Source organism: Danio rerio, chromosome 23, assembly GCF_049306965.1.
Source record: "Danio rerio strain Tuebingen ecotype United States chromosome 23, GRCz12tu, whole genome shotgun sequence".
NCBI lineage: Eukaryota > Metazoa > Chordata > Actinopteri > Cypriniformes > Danionidae > Danio > Danio rerio.
Window position 1 is genome coordinate 40,897,151 of NC_133198.1, and position 21,731 is coordinate 40,918,881.

General features: G+C 30.1%; 1 protein-coding gene across 11 annotated transcripts in view; it reads left to right on the top strand.

Annotated features, from left to right (window-relative positions):
- The window catches only part of plekhg5b (pleckstrin homology domain containing, family G (with RhoGef domain) member 5b), a 147,871-nt gene extending 134,867 nt beyond the window's left edge, over positions 1-13,004 (top strand). For 8 of the 11 annotated variants that reach the window (XM_017353688.4, XM_068216936.2, XM_073939309.1 and 5 more), the window contains 5 exons: positions 1,083-1,198; positions 1,891-2,036; positions 3,908-4,359; positions 6,089-6,515; positions 8,541-13,004. In XM_017353688.4, coding sequence (XP_017209177.2) covers positions 1,083-1,198; positions 1,891-2,036; positions 3,908-4,359; positions 6,089-6,515; positions 8,541-8,550 — 1,151 coding nt within the window. In that variant the 3' untranslated portion in view covers positions 8,551-13,004. The remainder of the gene's footprint in view (positions 1-1,082; positions 1,199-1,890; positions 2,037-3,907; positions 4,360-6,088; positions 6,516-8,540) is intronic. The other 3 variants (XR_012398685.1, XR_012398686.1, XR_012398684.1) reach the window with 2 other exon arrangements.
- Positions 13,005-21,731: the final 8,727 nt, after the last annotated feature.

Genomic DNA, 21,731 nt, shown 5'->3' on the forward strand with positions numbered 1-21,731 from the left:
ATAACTAAAATAAAATGTCTAAACATTTAATTAATTTTTCATAAATATTATTGTTTTATTATTTATAATCTAATATAATAATAATTTCATTTTTTTATCCCGTTCTGAATAAATATGTAAAATAAAATGTCCAATTAATCATAACTTATTAATAAATATGGTTGTTTTGTTATTGATAATCTACTTTAATACTTAGTTTGTTTTTGTTTTGGCATTCCAAATAAATATCTAAAATAAAATGTTTAATTAATCATTATTTTATGCATGCATTTAACTGATTTAATAATTTTTGTCCATGCATTTAGTTATTTTATGCATCCATTTAGCTGATTTAATATTTTTGTGGATGCATTTAGTTTTTTTTTGATACATGCATTATTATTTATAATTTAATATAATAATTAGTATGTTTTATCACACTCTGAATAAATAACTAAAGTAAAATGTCTAAATATTTAATAAATTATTAATAAATATGATTGCTTTGTTATTGATAATTTGATCTAATGTTTATTTAGTTTTTTATCTCGTTCTGAATAAATATGTAAAATAAAATGTCTAATTGATCATAAACAAATAAATATGATTGTTTCATTATTTATAATCTAATCTAATAATTTTATTAGATTAATTAATTATTAATAGTTTAATTATTTAATAGTTTGTTGTTAGCACATGCTGGATAAATCCCTAAAATAAAATGTCTAATTAATAATAATAATAATTATAATAATAATAATAATAGTATATCATTAAATTAAATCGAATAGATTTAAAATATTAAATGTATTATTCATTCTTTTATTTAGCATAAAGAAAAACAATTGAAAGTTTTATAAATCATTGATATTAATATGTGCAATTCAAGTATTAATATTAATTATTAATTATTTTGTTCATAATAATAATAGTTTTATTTATAATAATAATAATTAAATATTAAATGTCATTGTATTTTGCAATCAAATAATTTAATGTTTTATTATTATATGTTGTAATGTAATGCATGATATAATGTTGTTATTTTTGCTGCAATACAGTATTATTAATGTTGTGTTTTGATTTGTTTTGTTCTGCTTTAGGCTCATTTGTCCTCATCTACCTCAATGAGTTCAAGAGCGCTGTGGCTGCTTACACTTTCCAGGCCAACAGCGCCGCCCAGGGGAAAAGCTGGACTGATGCAATATGCAATGTTCAGGTATGGTTAAATCCTTTATCTAATAATAATGATCTCTGTTTGACATTTTCTGACGTGTTGAACCATCTGCAGTGTTCTTGTTTTCACTATTTTACACACACATTTAGCTGATTTAATCATTTAGTGGATGCATTTAGTTATTATATGCATGCATTTAGCTGATTTCATCATTTTGTGAAGGAATTTTGTTTTTTATGCATGCATTAAGTGTATTTTAGTGTATTTTGTGTATGTATTTAGTTCTTTCATTAAATGTTTTTTGATTATTTAGTTATTTATTGCATATTTTATCACTTTGTGAATGCATTTATTTATTATAGGCATGCTTTTAGCATATTTAATATTTTTGTGGATGCATTTAGTTTATTTAATGTGTGCATTTAGCTGAATGAATCTTTTTTGGATGCATTTAGATACTTTATGCATGCATTTAGTTGATTTTTTTATATGTTTTTGATGCATTGTTATTTTATGCCACCATTTACCTCGTTTATTATTTTTTTAGTATTGTTTTTATCCTATTTCATAGTTTTGTGTATGCATTTAGTTATTATTATGCATGCATTTAGCTGATGTATTAATATTCTGCTCGTATTATTAAATTTTGGGCATGTATTTATTGATTTAGCTATTTATTTTTGATATTTTGTAATGCAAGTAGCTGATTTGGTTGTTTTGTTGATGCATGTTAGAATCAGCTGCAGCGTCTGCGGTCAGAGGAAGCCCGCAGACAGAAAGCTTGTCTGAAGAAAAGACTACTGGACAATCAGGAGGACGAGGACAGCTGTAACTCCACTAACAGCTCACCTCACCTTAGACACAAAGACCAGAGCAACAGGTATTTCATTATTCATGTTATTTCCTATTTCATTTTGCTGTAATAAAATAAAGACATATTATTTAGATTTTAATATAAATTAATTAATGTGTTACTAGTTGGTTGGTTTCATCTAATATTTTACATATTTATAAATGAATGATATTTTATTGTGTTATTTTAACAAGGATTTATAGATAGTATTATTTTTTTTAATTTAACTTGTCAACTTGGGCATTTTGTTTGTAGTAGTTTAAAAATATGTTCATACATGTTATTTAATTTGATTTTAATAAACACGTTATTTAATACAGTCTATACATTTATATTTGAATTTTAAAATTTAAACATTGCCATTCCGTCCATTCATCTATCCAATTTTAATATAACTCATTTATTATGATTGCAATAAATCATTTATATGTATAGATTTTTTTTATGTTTTATATGTATTTTTATTGTAATTGTAGCAATAATATTATAACAGTCAGTTAACCATTTAATTGTAATAAATTGAATAAATATTATTCAGATTTTATTATGTTAATGATATTTATATTTGGTTGGTTTTTTCTAATATTTTACCCATTTTTTTTTTAAATGAATCATATTTTATCTTTGTCTTATTATAACAAGATATTATTATTATTATTATTATTATTATTATTATTATTATTATTATTATTATTAGAATTAGAATTTAACAACATTGGTAGTCAGTCAAATCAGTTAACCAATAAATTTTTTTATGATTATGAATAGTTATCAATGATGAATGATTTCTTTTTATTGTAATAAACTAAATTAATATTATTCACATTTCAAAAGATTTAATATGGTAATAACACTTTTATTTTGTTGGTTTTATCCAAAATTTTATTTATATTGGTTATTTTAACATGATTTTGTTGTTGTTATTATTATTAGTATTATTGTTGTTGTTATTATTATTATTATTATTATTATTATTATTATTTAACAATGTTGCATGTTAGTTTACTTAGAAATTTTGCTTTACAATAAATGATTCATTAATAGTTTTATGGTGTTTATAAATTATATTTAATTTTAATAAACACATTATATTAATGTGTTTATTATTAATATAAACATTGCCATTCCATTTATCCATCCAATTTTAATATTTATTTAATATTAGTTTATTATGATTGCAATAAGTAATTAATAGTTGTATTTATATATATACGTTTTAAATGTATATTTATTGTAATTGTCGCTAATATTTTATAATAGTCAGTTACCTTAGTATTTAGTTTTGCAAATATATATATTTAGAAATAATTTCATTTTATTGTAAAAAGTTGACAAATACTTATATTTTAATATAATTAATATGTTAATAACATTTGGTTGGTTTCCTCTAATTTTTTACATATTTTTTAATTAATCATGTTTTATTTTCGTCTTATTATAACAAGAAATTATTATTATTATTATTAGAAATTAGCAACATTGGCAGTCAGTCAAGTCAGTTAGCCTTACTCAGTTTTAAAAATAATTATTTATAGTTATTAATTATCAATGATTTCATTTTATTGTAATAAACTAAATTAATATTATACACATTTGAATACCGTAGAATTAATATGGTAATTAATAACATTTATATTACGTTTGATTTCCTCTAATATTTTACATCTTAATAAATTATTTATATTTGTGTAATTTTAACAAGTTATTATTATTATTATTATTAGTAGTAGTAGTAGTATTATTATTTGTAATGACAATGTTGGCAGTCAGTCAACTTGGGATTTTTTTTGCTCGATAAATGATTTATTAATAGTTTGACAGTGTATATAATTTTTTTTTAGCAGTTTTAACTCTTAACACTTTTTAAATGAATGAATTATGTGATTTCTCTGTTTCAGCCAATCAGACGGCTCCACTGAAACCCTTTCAGTGATGGATATGGATGAATCCGGCCTATCTTTGGATCCTTCTGTTCTCCAGTCTGACCTGGGTGGACATTCAGACCCCGACTCTGCCATCCTGCAGCAGAACCCAGAGCTGGAGCCCCATCTGAACAGTCAGGACGCCTCAGACCTGGACCCTCAGTACCGCTCCATGTCCATGGACAGCGCCTATGGGACGCTCTCGCCCGAATCCATGCTGGAGACACAAAACCCAGCAGCTCCTGTACAAGAAGAAGAAAAAGAGGAGGAGGATAAAGAGTCAACAGAGACGACAGGAGATGAAGAGGGAGACGATGAGGAAGATAAAATCTCTGTGGGATCTCAAAACTCAATCACACTCTCAATTAATAAACTCAGACGTCAAGCGCCAGTTCAGCGCCGTCTGCCATTTTTGGAGAGACTCGTAGGTAAATAAAACTGCATTTACTGTAATGTAATACTTAGTTGGCCTAAATGATTTATTTATATTGTATGAATATTTATAAGTAATTGTTTAATTTTAATAATTGTATTTTATTGTATTATCTTTTCCATTTTTATTAATACAATTCTAAAACAAAAATACTGACTATAGTACTTAAAATACATCCAATATTTTATACCTTTACAATTTTTTGTGTTTTTATTATTCATATTATTATTATTATTATTGATATTATTATTGATATTATTATTATTATTATTCATATTATTATTTTTATTATTATTAAACATCATTTATAATAATAACAAATTAATATTATTGTTGTTATTATTATTATGAATATTTTTAATAACAATAATAATAATAATAATAATTGTATCACTATTATTTAATTTTTAGATTTGTTTATTGTTATTGTGAACCAAAATACTTTTTTTAAATTTATAAATATTTCAGTATAAGTATTTTTAATTGTAATAATTCGATTTTATTGTAATAAAATAAATATAAATTAAATCAAATATCCCAAAAATGTTATAAAAATAGAAAAGGCTAACATACAACTAAAAATACATCTAATATTTTACATCTTAATCATAAATATTATTCCAATTTATTTTGTTACATTAATATTTTATTATTAATTTTAAAAATACAATACTACAAAATTGTTACTATAAATACATACGATAATTCCAACTTAATAATAAATTATTATTTTTGTTTTATTATTATTTTTATTTTTATCTTTATTACAATTATTTTTATTATACTGTTAATATTATTATTATTATCATTATGTTTTTTATTATTATTGTTGTTGTTGTCCTAAATTATTTATTTATAATTTATGAATATTTATAAATATTTTCTTTATTTTAATGTAAATATACATTTTTTTATGTGACACCATATTAATTTAAAATGTTTTATTATTATTGTTATTATTAGTGTTGTTATCATTATCTTTTTTATTATCTTTTAGGTAAATCCCTAAAATCTAATGTTTTACACCTTAATAAATTATTATTTTTGTGTTCTTATTTTTATTTTTATCCTCATTATTTTTCAGTTTTATTATTATTAGTGTTTTTGTATTTAATCATTTGTTTATTATTTAGGAATATTTATAAATATTATTTTATTTTAGTATAAATATTGATGTGTTATAAAACAGTACTAAATGTTATTATCTAATTATTATCACCCTTCTTTTTATTATTATTTTATTATTATTGTCATTGTCAGCCTAAATGATTTATTTATAATTTATGAATGTCTATAAATATTATTTTTAATCTTAATATAAATATGAATTTACTGTAAAATACTACTAAAACCATCCTAAATTGTATTGTGTAATAATTATCATCCTAATTATTACTATTATATATTTTTTTAATTATTATTATTATTGTGATTGTCGAGCTAAATTATTTATTTATAATTCATGAATATTTATTAAAAATAATATTTAAATATAAATATTTATAAATTGTAAAATACTACAAACAGTACTACATTTTATTTATTTTATTTAAATTTTATTTTATACTTTAATGAATTAAAGTTTATTATTTGTATGAATATTTATTGTGAAATACTACTAAACAGTACTCAATTCTATTTAATTTATTTTATATTGCACCTTATTAAAATAAGATGTGGTATTATTACTGGTACTATTATTGCTGTTATCATTATCATTTTAGGTAAATCCCGATCTGAGGACAACCTGCTATCCACGGTTCACCAGGATATTCCAAAGAAGAAAATAAAAAGTCGGCACACCTGGGAGCAGAGGGTTAAACATACTGAACCGGCGCTCAGCCGGAGCCTGACGGAGCTTAAAGCGGCCGAATCAGACGAGTCTCTGCCCACAGAAGAGAGTCACAGACTGACCTGCAGTTTGCCCTCTGCTGTGCTTATGGACACTTTGAAGCGGGCTAAAATGGCCCGCGAGACTGGCACTGGTCAGATTCCCAACAGTAGCGCGTCAGATGGGGAACTGTCGCCCCCTGCTGGTGTAGAGGGAACCGGGAACCGCCGTCAGAAAACACAGCAGCACAAGAAGCTCACGCTGGCGCAGCTTTATAAGATACGAACAACGCTGGTGCTCAACTCCACGCTCACTGCATCGTAAGTGTTTCTGCTGCTGTTTAAATGTCTACTTATTAGATTTAATCAGTGGTGGACAGAGTACTGAAAAATCATACTCAAGTAAAAGTATCATTACTTGCCCCAAAATGTAGTGCAAACGGAGTACAAATATCTGTTGTAAATATTACTTATAGTATGAGTAAACAGTACTAGCCCTTTTAAAAGTACTCAAGAGTAGTGAGTATTACACTGTGAAAGGTTGATGCGTTTACCTGCGATTTGTTCAGGGTAGTGCATTGTAGTGCATTTACTTATTGTTTACAGTACAAATGAAATCAAAACTAACTGGATTGTGTTTGCACACATTGGATTTATGAATTTGGTATTAATTAAAAACTCTATTTGGATGGAATTTTTTTTTATATATTTATGAGTTTTGGTATTTCATTACTGTTGTGCAGATTATTCCAGAGTAGTTTTGCTGAAAATATAAAAGCTGAAAATATAATATTTAAACCATTTTTAAATTATTTTGATTACATTTTTATAGATAATATTTAAAATATATGAATCAATTAATAATAAATATTCATAAATATTTATATTTTTTGATAAAATAATTAAAACTGAGATGTTTAATAGCAGGTGCAATTATATTACACTGCGCTGTTAACTAGTTACTTAGCTGGGGACTATTTTCAGGTACTGCCTAATATTGCACCTATAAATGTCTTAGTACATGGTGCAACTTCAGAGTAGTCAAGATTTAAATTGGATAATGATCAAAATCTGGGTCAGCACGGTGGCTCAGTGGTTAGCACTGTCACCTCACAGCAAGAAGGTCGCTGGTTCATCTCCCAGCTGGGCCAGTTGGCATTTCTGTGCGAGTTTGCAAGTTCTCCCTGTGTTGGCATGGGTTTCCTCAGTTGGCAGTTAATTCTGCTAAGGGGACCCCTGATGAATAACAGGACTAAGCTGGAGAAAAATTAATTATTGAATGAATGAATTATCGAAATCTTAAGCTAGATGCTAATGGTCTAATCGGATTCAATGATGTAAGCTAAGCTAAGCTAATAGGCCTCCCACCAGACCGAGATTCAAAAATTATTTTATTTCATACAAAAAAGTTATTATGATTTTATTTAAAATGTCTTAATTATTAATTGTATTAAAATTGTAAATAATATGTATTTAAATTAATACTTTAAAAAAGTATTGGTTTTACATAATTATTTAATTGTATGCTGTATTATAACTAATTACATAAAAAAATTAAATAAAAATATTATATATATATATATATATATATATATATATATATATATATATATATATATATATATATATATATATATATATATTATAAATATATTTTATAATATATATATATATATATGCTCTAAACAACATATTAAAGTGTATTTTTAGCATTTAATATAATAAAAAATATTTTCTAAAAGATTAAAAACTGCATTATATTATTTTATATTATACAAACATATTAGACTCTATAAGGTGGGAATTATTGAACTTGTATAACTAATAGACATGTATTCATTAGAAAAGAAAAATAGAAATAAAAGTAATAGTGAAAATCATTAATTATATATCAAAACATAAATAATTATTTTATAATTAACATCTTGTTTCTCATTTTTAATTAAATTATATTTGTATTTTATGTATTTTTTATTGAACTAAAAAGTGTACTTGATTTTCATGAATTTTTATGAAAAACATTTTTTTAAATGATATTCATTTTATATTTATTGAATTTGTTTTGTTATCCATTAGAAAAAGAAAAGAAACAGATGAACATGAAAAGAAAAGGCAAAAATATAGATATATTAAAACATTAAGAATTCTAAAATATAATCATCATTAGAATTCTCTTTTTGAAATCAATAATATTTGAATTCTTTTATGTATTTTTGATTACAGAATAACGTATTTTAAATATATTAAAAGTATAGTATTTTTTATGAACAACTTTTTGAACTTTTTTTATTTTGATTATTGATTTTGTTGTTGTTTTCTAATATTCATCACATTCTCTCTCCACAGAGAAGTGTAGCGTCCCTCCAGGACAGATGTTCTGAGTTCTGCGGGACACAAATGCACTCTTTCCTCTTTTCCGTTCCCTCTTCCAGCCGGACAGATCCCTTTCCTAAAGCAGAGGACTGCCGACTCTTCAACTCTTGCACTTTGTAAAATACAAATAACTTCAAAAGAGGACATCCAGTTATCAGAAAACTCGAGGACAACAAATGATCAAAGAACAGGTTTAATCAGAGCCCTTCCTGTGGGATGCTTGAGGCCACATGACGGCATTAATAGAAAAGAAAACACTCTATTGCTTATTTCTGTTTTCCGACAACTCTGTAAAAAACATTAGCTGACTCGACTTACAAAAATCAATAGTAATTCTGTTAAAGGAGCACTCTTTAACTGGCATATTTTACAACTCCCCCAGATTTAATCAGTTGAGTTTTATAATTTTAAAGCCAACCCAGCCAATCTCTTTATCACTTTTAGCTTAGTATAAATCATTGAATTAGATTAGACCATTAGCATTTCACTCAAAAAAGGCCAAAAAGTTTCTATAATTTTCCTATTTAAAGCTAGACTCTTCTGTAGTTACGTTGTATACTAAGAATGACCGAAAATAAAGAGTTATTTTCTAGGACGACATTGTAAGGGGACTTTTATTCTGGCGTATTAATCAAGGAAGTTTGCTGCCATACCATGGCTGCAGCATGTGCAATGGCTTTACACTGCGCTGTTACATATTTTCCTAGCTGGGGACTATTTTCATATACATTAAATAGGAAAATGATTGACATTTTTAAGTGAGATGCTAATGGTCTAATCCAATTCAATGGTTTATGCTAAGCTAAGCTATAAGTGCTCCTGTAAGACCCAGAGATCGGCTGAATGATTGAAAAATGGTAGAACTCAACCGTTTAACTTTATGGGAGTTGTAAAATTAGCCTATTTCCAAAAAAAAGTGGAGTGTTTCTTTTAAGTGAACTTAAAAGAGTGAACTTTTAAGTGAACATTTAAGTGTGCAATTATAAAACAAAGTCGATTTAAAAGTTCCAAGCTACAATGGGTTTACTCATTTAATTCAAGTAGCTGATCACTTTTTACAGTGAATTTGGATGTGAAGTGCACTACTGTATGAAACTGTGTGTATGTTTGTGTGTGTGTGTGTGTGTGTGTGTGTGTGTGTGTGTGTGTGTGTGTGTGTGTGTGTGTGTGTGTGTGTGTGTGTGTGTGTGTTTGTGTGTGTTTGTGTGTGTTTGTGTGTTTGTGAAAGAGAGAGTTTATGAATGTGAATGAGTGAGATCTCAACCTATAAAAACCAAATCACTGTTTGACTTCAGAGAATTTCAGCAGCCCTTAAAGCGAGAGTACACCAAAAAGAAAAACATTTACTTGCTCTCATGTGAGATTTCATCTATTGCTGTTGAACACAACAATATTTATATTTTAAAGAACGCAGCAAAACATTGACATCCATAGTACAAAGAAACAAATCCTATGGAATCTGAAACATTCTTCAAAACATCTTCTTTTGTGTTCCACGGATGAAACAAACTCAAACAAGTTTGAAGAGAGAGAGAGATTATGATTATGATAATGACAATAGCATTATGATTATTAATGTGAATGAGTGAGATCTCAAACCTATAAAAACCAAATCACTGTTTGACATCAGAGAACTTGAGCAGCCGTTAAAGCGACAGCAAAGCCCAAAACAAACATTAACTCGCCCTAAAGTGAGCTTTCCTCTTTTAGCATTGAACATAAAAAATAAATGTTTTGAGAAATGTAGCAAACCATTGACATCCATAATAGGAAAAAGCTAATCCTATGGAATTAAATTCTACATCATTCTTCGAAACATCTTCTTTTGTGAAACTTAATCAGGTTTGAAAAGAGAGAGTTAATGAATGTTAATGAATATGTATGAGTGAGATCTCGGCCTATAAAAACCAAATCACTGTTTGACTTCAGAGAACTTGAGCAATCCTTAAAGTGGCAGTACACCCAAAAACAAAACATTTACTCTCCCTCTTTTACACTGCAAAAAAAAAAAAAATGTGTTTCTTGCTTAGATTTCTTGTCTTGTTTCTAGTCTAAATATCTAAAATTTCTTATATCAAGAAGCATTTTCTAGACAAGCAAAACATATTGTCCTGTTTTGAGAAATAATATGCCAATATTAGGTGAGTTTTTCCTTAAAACAAGCAAAATAATCTGCCAATGGGGTAAGCAAAATAATCTTGGTTTTCCTTTTGATGTAAGATTATTTTTATTACCCCATTGACAGATTATTTGGCTTGTTTTAAGGAAAAACTCACTTAATATTGGCATATTATTTCTCTAAACAAGACAATATGTTTTTCTTGTCTTGAAAATTCTTCTTGAGTTAGGAATTTTTAGATATTTGGACTAGAAACAAGACAAAAAATCTAAGTAAGAAAATTATATATATATATTGAAGAATGTAGCAAACCATTGACATCTACAATAAGAAAAAAAACAAATCCTGTGGAATTAAGTACTACAACATTCTTCTAAGTATCTTCTTTTTGTGTTCAACACAAGAAACAAACTCTAACATGTTTGGAGAGAGAGAGTTTATGAATGTGAATGAGTGAGTTCTCCACCTATAAAAAACAAATCACTGTTTGACATCAGAGACCTTGAGCATCCCTTAAAGCGACAGTACACTCAAAAACAACCATTTACTCATCCTCTTTTACTGTTGAACATAAAAAATTAAAAATTATTTACATATATAAGATTGTACTAAACCATTGACATGCATAATAGGAAAAACTAATCATGTGGAATTAAGTTCTACAACATTCTTCGAAATATCTTCTTTGTGTGTTCAACAAAAGAATCCAATCCAATTTTATTACATTCTTCAATACATCTTCTTTTTGTTCAACGAAAGAAACAAACTCTTAATAGATTTGGAGAGAATTTATAAATGTGAATGAGTGAGATCTTGACCTATATAAACGAAATCACTGTTTGGCTTCAGAGAACTTGAGCAGCTCTTAAAGCGACAGTACACCCAAAAACAAACATTTACTCTCCCTCTTTTACCGTTGAACATAAAAAAATACATATTTTGAAGAATGAATCAAACCATTGACAAACATAGGAAAAAAACAAATCCTTTGGACTTAAGTTCTACAACATTCTTCAAAATATCTTCTTTTTGTGTTTAACCAATGAAAAAACTCAAACAGGTTTGGAGTGAGAGAGAGTTGATGAATGTGAATGAGTGAGATCTTGACCTATAAAAACAAATCACTGTTTAACTTCAGAGAACTTGAGCAATCCCTTAAGCGACAGTACACTCAAAAACAAACATTAACTCTCTCTCTTTTACAGTTGAACAAAAAACTAAATACATATTTTGACGAATGTAGCAAACCATTGACATTTACAATAGGAAAAAACAAATCCTATGGAATTAAATTCTACAACATGCTTCGAAGTATCTTCTTTTTGTGTTCAACACAAGAAACAAACTCTAACAGGTTTATAGAGGGAGAGTTTATAAATGTGTATGAGTGAGATTTCGACCTATATAAACGAAATCACTGTTTGACTTCAGAGAACTTGAGCAGCTCTTAAAGCGACAGTACACCCAAAAACAAACATTTACTCTCCCTCTTTTACCATTGAACATAAAAAATCTATACATATATATTAAAGAATGTAGCTTACCATTGACGTCCATGAAAGCAAAAAACAAATCCTATGGAAACATTCTTCGAAATATCTTCTTTTTGTGTTCAACAGAAGAAATGATCTCAATTATGTTTGGATCAAATGGAGGGTTGAGTAAATGATGAACTGTCTCTTTAAGGCACATTAAACATTTCATTTGGACCAGTGTTATTTTCATTAACAGGATGGAGTCAATATTTCTGTATGAATATAGATGTTTTGCCACGGCTTTATTTAAAGAATCCCTTACTGTATATTACGTCTAAAGGATTCATAAATGACTTGTTTAACAGACTGTGTTTTTGGTTTGTAACCGATTGAGCACTTATGAGTGTTTGGTTTAAGTGGAAGCTTGAGGTAGTTTTCAGATGTTCCCGTTTATGTATTGATGATTTCTGCAGCTTATGATTTGATACTGCTGTTACCCGACATGTTGAGCTGAAACTGCCTGGTGCTTCGCTAAACTAAAACCAACTCCTTATCTGAAAGATACAACCCTAAAAGACGCTGCCCCCAATAAATATGGTGTATTACTGTATATGTTTACCTACTAGGCATTTTGTGTTTGTTATATTTATTGAGCTTGCAATTGTTTTATATATATAAAATATGCTCTGTAATAGTTTCACTTTGGTTGCATTTTTCGGTTTAGTTTTGTCGTCTTTGTTAAATGTGTTTCGTTGAAATTAATTTTGAAATGTGCTAAGAACCAAAATAATAACAGCGGTTCCCCTGTGAGGGAGTGTCTTTCAAAATAAAAGACATTCAGTATTTGTGCAGTTTTTTTTGTCATGCATTGGAATGAACATGAGCATCGATTTGTAGAAAACACCCACTAAAATGTACACTCACCAGCCACTTTATTAGGTACACCTATCTAACTGCTCGTTATAATATAATATAAATGTAAATAAATATAATAATAAATATAAAATAATATAATGCATTTATGTATGATCACTAAAAACGTATATATACAGGTCAGAAATGGATGTTTGCTTGAAGTTTCTGTTAAATTGTCTTGTTGCATTTTCTCCTCATTACAGAGTTATTTATTTCCGAATGTTTTTTATACTGTCCTTGTCATTTAACTACAATTAAATTTATTGTAATGTATTTAACATTTTACTAATTCAATTATGCACACAGTATTTATTTATACAGCATTTATTTTAAATTTTAGCTAAATTATCCGAATCTTAATCATATTTTTGCGTTGTTTTATATTGAAGTTTTTGTCTCATTCTTTCATCTTTATGTGAGTTATTGATTTATGTATTTAAAGATAATTTAATCTTCTTCTTCTTCTTATTATTATTATTATTATTATTTTGTAAAAATAGTTCACAGGGAGTCTATTGGTAATACACTTAGAGCAACGTAATGGCACACTAAGAGCACTAGAGGGAACTACTGAGCTATAGTTTAGTTCACAATAGCAAGAAAAGAACTGCGGTGAAGCGGTTGATTGCTGACCGACTCTAGACGACCTCCAGAGAGGTATTCTTACTTTTGGAGATTTTACTCATGGAAAATGTTGATTTTATAATACAATTTTCGAACTGTTTTACAGCATGTTCAACATTTAGAGGGTTATAAATTACCTGATGAACTTCTAAGTAAGGCCTCAAACGCTATGACTGAGGATGAGTAAATGAATCATTAAAGGGACTAAAGTTAGTGTGTTTAGTCAAACATTAGAAAAGTGTCATGTAAATAGATGTGACACATGACGATGTGTCCTTCTAAGCAGTTATTTCCACTTATATAAATGATATATGCTATATCTATTCAGCTGAGTTACCAGCTCAATCTGAAATATTGTTATGGGGATTAAATGTTATGTTCATCTCTATGTAAAAATCATGTAAAGCGGCTTTGACACTACAAAACAAACAAAAAAAAAACTTAAGAATGGTGTTGTTTCAGCTCATTTTAAATAAGCTGATAAAAATTTATGAATGTAAATTTTACCTCTAAAATGTGTAATTATGAAGCAGAAAGCTCCATTCTGATATTGTACAATAACTTAATGAATGCATTTATTAATTGTCCATTTAATTTGAGGATCATATGTTACACTTTGGCTTTTTTCACAGTAAAAAGCGCTACAGAAATGTATATATGGCGTTCTGTTGAAGATACACTGTGTAAACGTTATATAAAATGAAACGCAGAAGGGTTTTAATTTATTAAGTATTAGCCTAGCTACATTACAAATGCCTGAATATGTTTTACAAAAACATAAACACAAAACGAGATGATTGGCTCTTTAAAAAATCATTTATTTTATTGTCATGTATAGCTAAAGACTATGTGGCAGACTTTAAAGTTTCCATAAAAACAAAACAAACGGTTCTTATTTGTGTTCGCCATTATGGCCTCTATTAATTTTGAAAGGGATAGTTCAACCAAAAATAAAAATTCTGAGTTTTTCCAAACCATTCATTCATTCATTCATTTTCCTTCGCCTTAGTCCCTTATTTATTAGGGGTCTCCACAGCGGAATGAAGGAGGAAACCCACACAAACACGTGGAGAACATGCAAACTCCACACAGAAATGCCAACTGACCCAGCTGAGGACTCGAACCATGCAGTGACCTTCTTTCTGTGAGAAGACAATTCTAACCACTGATCAACTGTATAGCCCCTTATTCCAAACCAGTTTGAGTTTTTATTTTATATATATATATATATATATATATATATATATATATATATATGAGCAATATCACACGAGTAGCAGTGCGATATGGCTGTATATTGGCACTGGTGGGAGGCGTACGTTAGCACGAGGCCGCAGGCCGAGTGCCTTAGTGCCCCCACCAGTGCCGATATAGATTGTGGATTTCTAGATTGTGATTTTCTAAATTATGGATTACATTGGGGCCCTCAAGTGACGGAGATATAAGCGAGAGATATATGGTCATATTTCAAAATTAAAGACCGTTTAGACTCACAAAATAAATAAAATAGAAATAATTAATGACTTCTTGTGCAGCCCGGCACCAATTGATCCACAGACCGGTGATTGAAGACCACTGAACTAGGGAATAAAATGAACTAAGGCAACATGATCATTCTCCTAATTGTCCAATGCTAAAAAATTTTTTTAATATGATGCTACAACCCCCCAGAGCTCTCGAAGGGCCGCCTTGTGGGCCGGGACCCCCCTGTTGGGAGCCACTGGCCTAGTGGACTGTGCGTGTGCACAGAGTAACTTTGCTGCAAACGACCTGAGTTCAAATCCCGACTTGTTAAAATACTCTGAAATTATTTTAATAATGTTACTTTTTTATGACCAAAACAAGACATATTTATTCACAAAGTGTTGTAATATATATATATATATATATATATGAGCACCTTTCCAGAGCTCAAGGACACTTTACAAAAAAATGTACAAAAAGAGATGATACGGACAGACATTGAAAGAAACAGCAATCAGTAGAGACAACATTAGGTTCCAAACATTAGAGAGTTCCAAAGTTTGGGTGCAATAACAGTAAATGATCTGCCCACATTGAAGAGAGGCGATACCGATGAACAGCAAGAAGGTCAGAGAAACGTAATGAGCCAGTAGGGATGTAGGGGACAAGCATGTTGCAAAGATAAGAGGGAGCTAGGTCGTTTAAGGATCTAAAAGCAAGGAGGAGATTTTTAAATTTAATGCAGAATGCAACTGGGAGCCAATGCAGGTCATACAAGATTGGGGTTATATGAGCAGAACGTTTAGTATGAGTAAGTATTCTAGTCGCAGAGTTTTGTATATACTGTAATCTGGAGATGAGGCTGGCAGGCAGACCAATGAAAAGGGCATTACAGTAGTCAATGCGTGATGAGACAAATGCATGGACGACAGTCTCGGCATCCTTGCTGCTGATGAAGGGACGCAGTTGGGCAATATGACGTAAATGAAAGAGGGCAGATTTAATAACAGATTTAATGCGAGACTGAGGAGAGTGAGGAGTCCAGGATTACACCTACATTTTTGACAGAAGTAGAAGTGTTAATTCGGATATCATACCACTGTTAAAACAAAACACGCTACAAGAACAGAGCATTTAAAAACTAACGTCTACAGCTGAGCTGCATCACCCTGGATTTGAACTTAACTCTGCTTGCTTGGAGTTCTTACCGCTTCGCTAAATCATTTGAAACCTCGACTCTTCAACATGGAGTTTAATACCTCAATTTGCTTAACTGTTTCTTTACTGAAGCTGTTTCAGAGGAATACATAAAAAAAAATCACCACTAGGTTTCACTGTAGAGTCAGGTTTCAAAACCTTACCCACCACGAATGATCGGTTACGCCCCTTTCACACGGGGCGTCAGCTTTAATTCTTGCCATTCACTTTGAATGGGTGACGTCAGGCATTGCAGCTGCAGAAGATAGGACTTTCTCAACTTTTCAAGCGACGACGGAAGCGTCAGCCAATCAGATCGCTGTATGCAAATACACCAGCTAATTCAGTAGCCTTTTACGGACTAATTTCATTGGCTGACGCTGCTATGACTATCGCGCCAGCCCCAACTTCAGACACGCCTTCTGTCAAACGTTGACGCTGGAGCGCCGTGTGAATGGGGTCGATAAAGGGAATTTGGCCAGGACACCAGGGTTGCACCCCTACTCATTATGAGAAGTGAATATGGGTTTTTTAATGACCACAGAAAGTCAGGAAAGTCACTATATTGGGGCATTAGGATTGAGCGCCCCCTGCTGGCCTAATTAACACCACTTTCAACAGCAAGCTAGTTTTTCCCATGTGGCCTCCCATCCATGTACTGACCAGGCTCAGCCCTGCTTAGCTTGGGTTGCTGGGTGATATGGCTGTAGTATCTGTAGTAAAATACTTAGACACAGCTTTTCTATCATAGACTGTAGCCATCATGTGCTTTACCTGAAAGACTCTTTAATATGAGCTAAATGCCAATGGCTATGTAAAATAGAGGACAAACTTTATGTTTCAGTTGAAATTATTTCACACATTGCAAATCTGCGCATTTTCAAAGCACTTCAGGAGACTTTTAAACTGAATGCGTTCTCTCTTACCTTGTTTCACGAGGTGAATTATATATTCTTCATTTATTTATTCTTTTTTAGATCTTTGGGAGTGTGGATCTGCTTTTGTGTAAAGTCCTTCAGCGTGTGTGCGGGGCAGCGGTTGGCAGTCTGGGCTGTGTGCATTTACAGGTGATTTACAGGTGTTTACAGGTGATTATATCAGCTAATCGGTGGATTACAGCATGTTGACTCCACACAAGACCCTAATCCTCATGGAAAAGGCAGCGTTCCGGCCCGTGGGATTTTCCCCATTAATCCCATCCTAGATTTGCCGGATCCAACCCCCACCCCACCTCTCCTACACAACACACACCAGCTTCTCCCCCCCCCCCAACTCCCACATCTGGCCTTCTGGGGCTTATCAATGTAATCCTTCATTTTAGAAGAAGTTTATTATGCTTCATCGCTGATACACTGGACTTTAATTATAAAAATGCAGCTTTTCACTGCAACCCAAATGTAATTACACAACCTCAGTCGATTAGCTGATCTGAGTGTGTGTGTATGTGTGTGTGCACGTCCACACCTCATGCTACTGTACGCTTCAAATATAACAAAAATTTGGGGTTTAAATGAACACTTTATTTCATGAGAACGCATTAAATGTTGCAGATTTGAATAGTATGATTTCTGAAAGATGGTGGGGGGAAGAAGTGTTCAGAAAGTTACGTTTTTAAGCTACATTCAAAAAATAGTTATTTTGAATCGTGCTAAGGTGGCGCGGTGGCTCAGTGGTTAGCAGAGTCGCCTCATGGCAAGAAGGTCACAGGTTCGAGTCCCAGCTGGACCAGTTGGCGTTTCTGTGCGGAGTTTGCATGTTCTCTTCGTGTTTGCATGGGTTTCCTCTGGGTGCTCTTGTTTCTCCCACAGTCCAAAGACATGCACTAGAGGCGAATATAGCTTTTACATTTGGGAAGGCAAGATCCAGGCGGAAATCCCAAAATAACAGCAGAGTTTAACTGGTTAAAATGTATGGAAAGAAATAAAAAATATGGTCTTAAAAGTTAATGAATTTCACTGTCTGATTCCAGTATTTACTGTGGGTTTGGGTTGTGTACATGTACTTGCAGAGTTTCTTATAGTCAGTTAAATGTTTGTTGAAGGAGCGGTATCAACAGATATTAAGCAGACAGTCTACTAATACTCAAACAGACCATCAAAATAGTGTTACCGATTGATAGGTTCCAAACAATTGGTTTGTGTTGGGACAATTGAAGGAATGTAGTTAACTTATCAGTCTTTACAAATTTAAGTTGATTGAACATAAAACAATTAAGTTGTTCCACAAAAAAAATAAATAAAAAATAAGAATGGTGTTGTTTCAGCTCATTTTAAATAAACTGATAAAAATTTATGAATGTAAATTTTACCTCTAAAATGTGTAATTATGAAGCAGAAAGCTCCATTCTGATATTGTACTATAACTTAATGAATGCATTATTAATTGTCCATTTAATTTGAGGATCATATGTTACAATTTTTACATTATAACATAGATTCCACCCCATGCCCCACACAAACTCCTGCTTCCTCCTAGTGACAGATGTCATAAAGCATCCTGTAAAAAATTGTCTGATTAACACAAAAGGGCACTTTGGCAAATCCAGATTACGAGAGCACTTTCCTTTATTAAACGCCGTCAATCCCGGCGCTCTCTGCAGCTCTGGGATTAAGATCAGGTAGACACCATTGTCTGTTCAAACAATCCCTGCGTAAAAAAAAAAACCCCAGCCGGCGGGATGGTGACGGTGAACAGCAGAGCTCGCTTTAATCAACATCATCCTCTTTACAGGCCCCTAATGATTGGATTTGTGCTTGTATGAGGGAGAAAAAATGAGAAATGAGGCATGTTTACGAGGTTTTCTGCTGCTTCACGACAAGCATTGGCCATATGGAGTGGCTCACCGTAAGAACAGATGCCTTCTATCAGTCTGTTCATGTCGCACGGCACGGTTATAGGCCAGCGATGACCTCTGTATTGTCGGAAAAGCTGCCAAGCAACATCTGGCATCATTAGGCACAGTGGTTTTAATCAGGTTAACGTGGAATATTATATATACGTGTGTATGGTTGATGCGGTTTGATATCGGCAGACAACGATTTGAAGGGTTTTTTAGTTTGTTGTTAAAAGGATAGTTCATCCAAAAATGAAAAATTTATCACCCTTCATTTGTTACAAATCTGAGTTTCTTTCCTATGTTGAACACAAAGCCGGATCAAAACCTGTAAACATTGACTTCCACAGTCAGAAAAAAAATTACAATGGAAGTCAATGGTTACCGGTTTTCAGCTTTCTTCAAATATCTTCCTTTGTTTTTAACAGTAAAACCTTTATGATTTATTTTATTCTGTTAAACAACAAGCCAGATCAAAAACTTGTAACCATTGACTTCTATTGTAGTTGTTTTTTCTACTATTGAAGTCAATGGTTACCTGTTTTCAGTTTCTTTCAAAATATCTATCTTTGTGTCAACAGAAAAACCTGTAACCATTAAGTTCCATAGTATTTTTCCCTACCATGGAAGTCAATGATTACAGGTTTTCAGCTTGCTTCAAAAAAATCTTGTGTATTCAACAGTTTTATGAGTTTCTTTCTTCTGTTAATCATAAGAGAAGCTATTTTGAAGAATTTTGGAAACCTGTAAACGCTGACTTCCATAGTATTTTGTTTTTCCTGCCATTGAAGTCTATGGTTACCAGTTTTTGTTAGCTTTTTTCAAAATATCTTCTTGTGTTCAACAGAAAAACCTTTATGAGTGTCATTATTTTGTTAAACATAAAGAAAGATCAAAACACAAAGCCAGAACAAAAACATGTAAGTATTGATTTCCATAGTAAATGTTTGTCCTACTATGGAAGTCAGTGGTTACCGGTTTTCAGCTTTCTTCAAAAAAAAATTCTTGTGTGTGTAACAGTTTTATGAGTTTCTTTATTCTGTTAAACACAAGAAGCTATTTTGAGGAATGTTGGAGACCTGTAACCATTGACTTCTATAGTATTTGCTTTTCCTACTAAGCAAGTTGATGGTTACCGGTTTTCAGCTTTCTTTAAAACATATCTTTCTTTGTGTTTAACAGAAAAATCTTTATGAGTTTCTTTATTCTGTTTAACATGTAGAAAGATCAAAACCTGTAACCATTGACTTTCATAGTAAATGTTTTACTACTTTGGAAGTCAATGGTTACCGGTTTTCAGCTTTCTTCAAAAAAATCTTCTTGTGTGTCATTTATTTGATTTCATTATCCAAATAATTGTTAGTAATTATATTAAATAATTCATTTAAAACTTTAAATAGTAATTAAAAATAATTAAAACTATAAATGAATGAAGTGAATATAAGGAATTGGGTTAGCAAGCATTATTTGGATTTATATAATATAATATAATATAATATAATATAATATAATATAATATAATATAATATAATATAATATAATATAATATAATATAATTAATATAATATAATATAATATAATATAATATAATAAATATAATATATTATAATATAATATAATATAATATAATATAATATAATATAATATAATATAATATAATAAACCACAAGTCCAAAGACATGTGGTATAGGTGAATTGGTTAAGCTAAATTGGCCGTAGTGCATGTGTAGAAATGAGTGTATGGATGTTTCCCAGCAATGGCTTGCAACTGGAAGGGCATCCGCTGTGTAAAACATATGCTGGATAAGTTAGCGGTTCATTCCACTGTGGCGACCCCAGATTAATAAAGTGACTAAGCTGAAAAAAGAAAATGAATGAATGAATAATATAATATAATATAATATAATATAATATAATATAGGTGACACAGTGGCTCAGTGGTTAGCACTGTCACCTCACAGCAAGAAGGTCACTGGTTCAAGTTCCAGCTGGGCCAGTTGGCCAGAAGGAAAATGAATAAATGAATAATATAATATATTTTTTTATATTAAAAAATTATATATATATATATATATATATATATATATATATATATATATATATATATATATATATATACATATATACATATATATATATATATATATATATATATATATATATATATATATATATATATATATATATATATATATATACATATATATATATATATATATATATATATATATATATATATATATATATATATATATTCATGCTATAGGTGAATTGGGTAGGCTAAATTGTTGTTAGTGTATTTGTGTGAATGAGTGTGTATGAATGTGATGGGATGCAGGTGGAAGGGTATCTGCTGCGTAAAACATATGCTGGAATAATATAATATAATATAATATAATATAATATAATATAATATAATATAATATAATAAAATATAATATAATATAATATAATATAATATAATATAATATAATATAATATAATATAATATAGGGTGGCTCAGTGGGTAGTGCTGTCGTCTCACAGCAAGAAGGTCG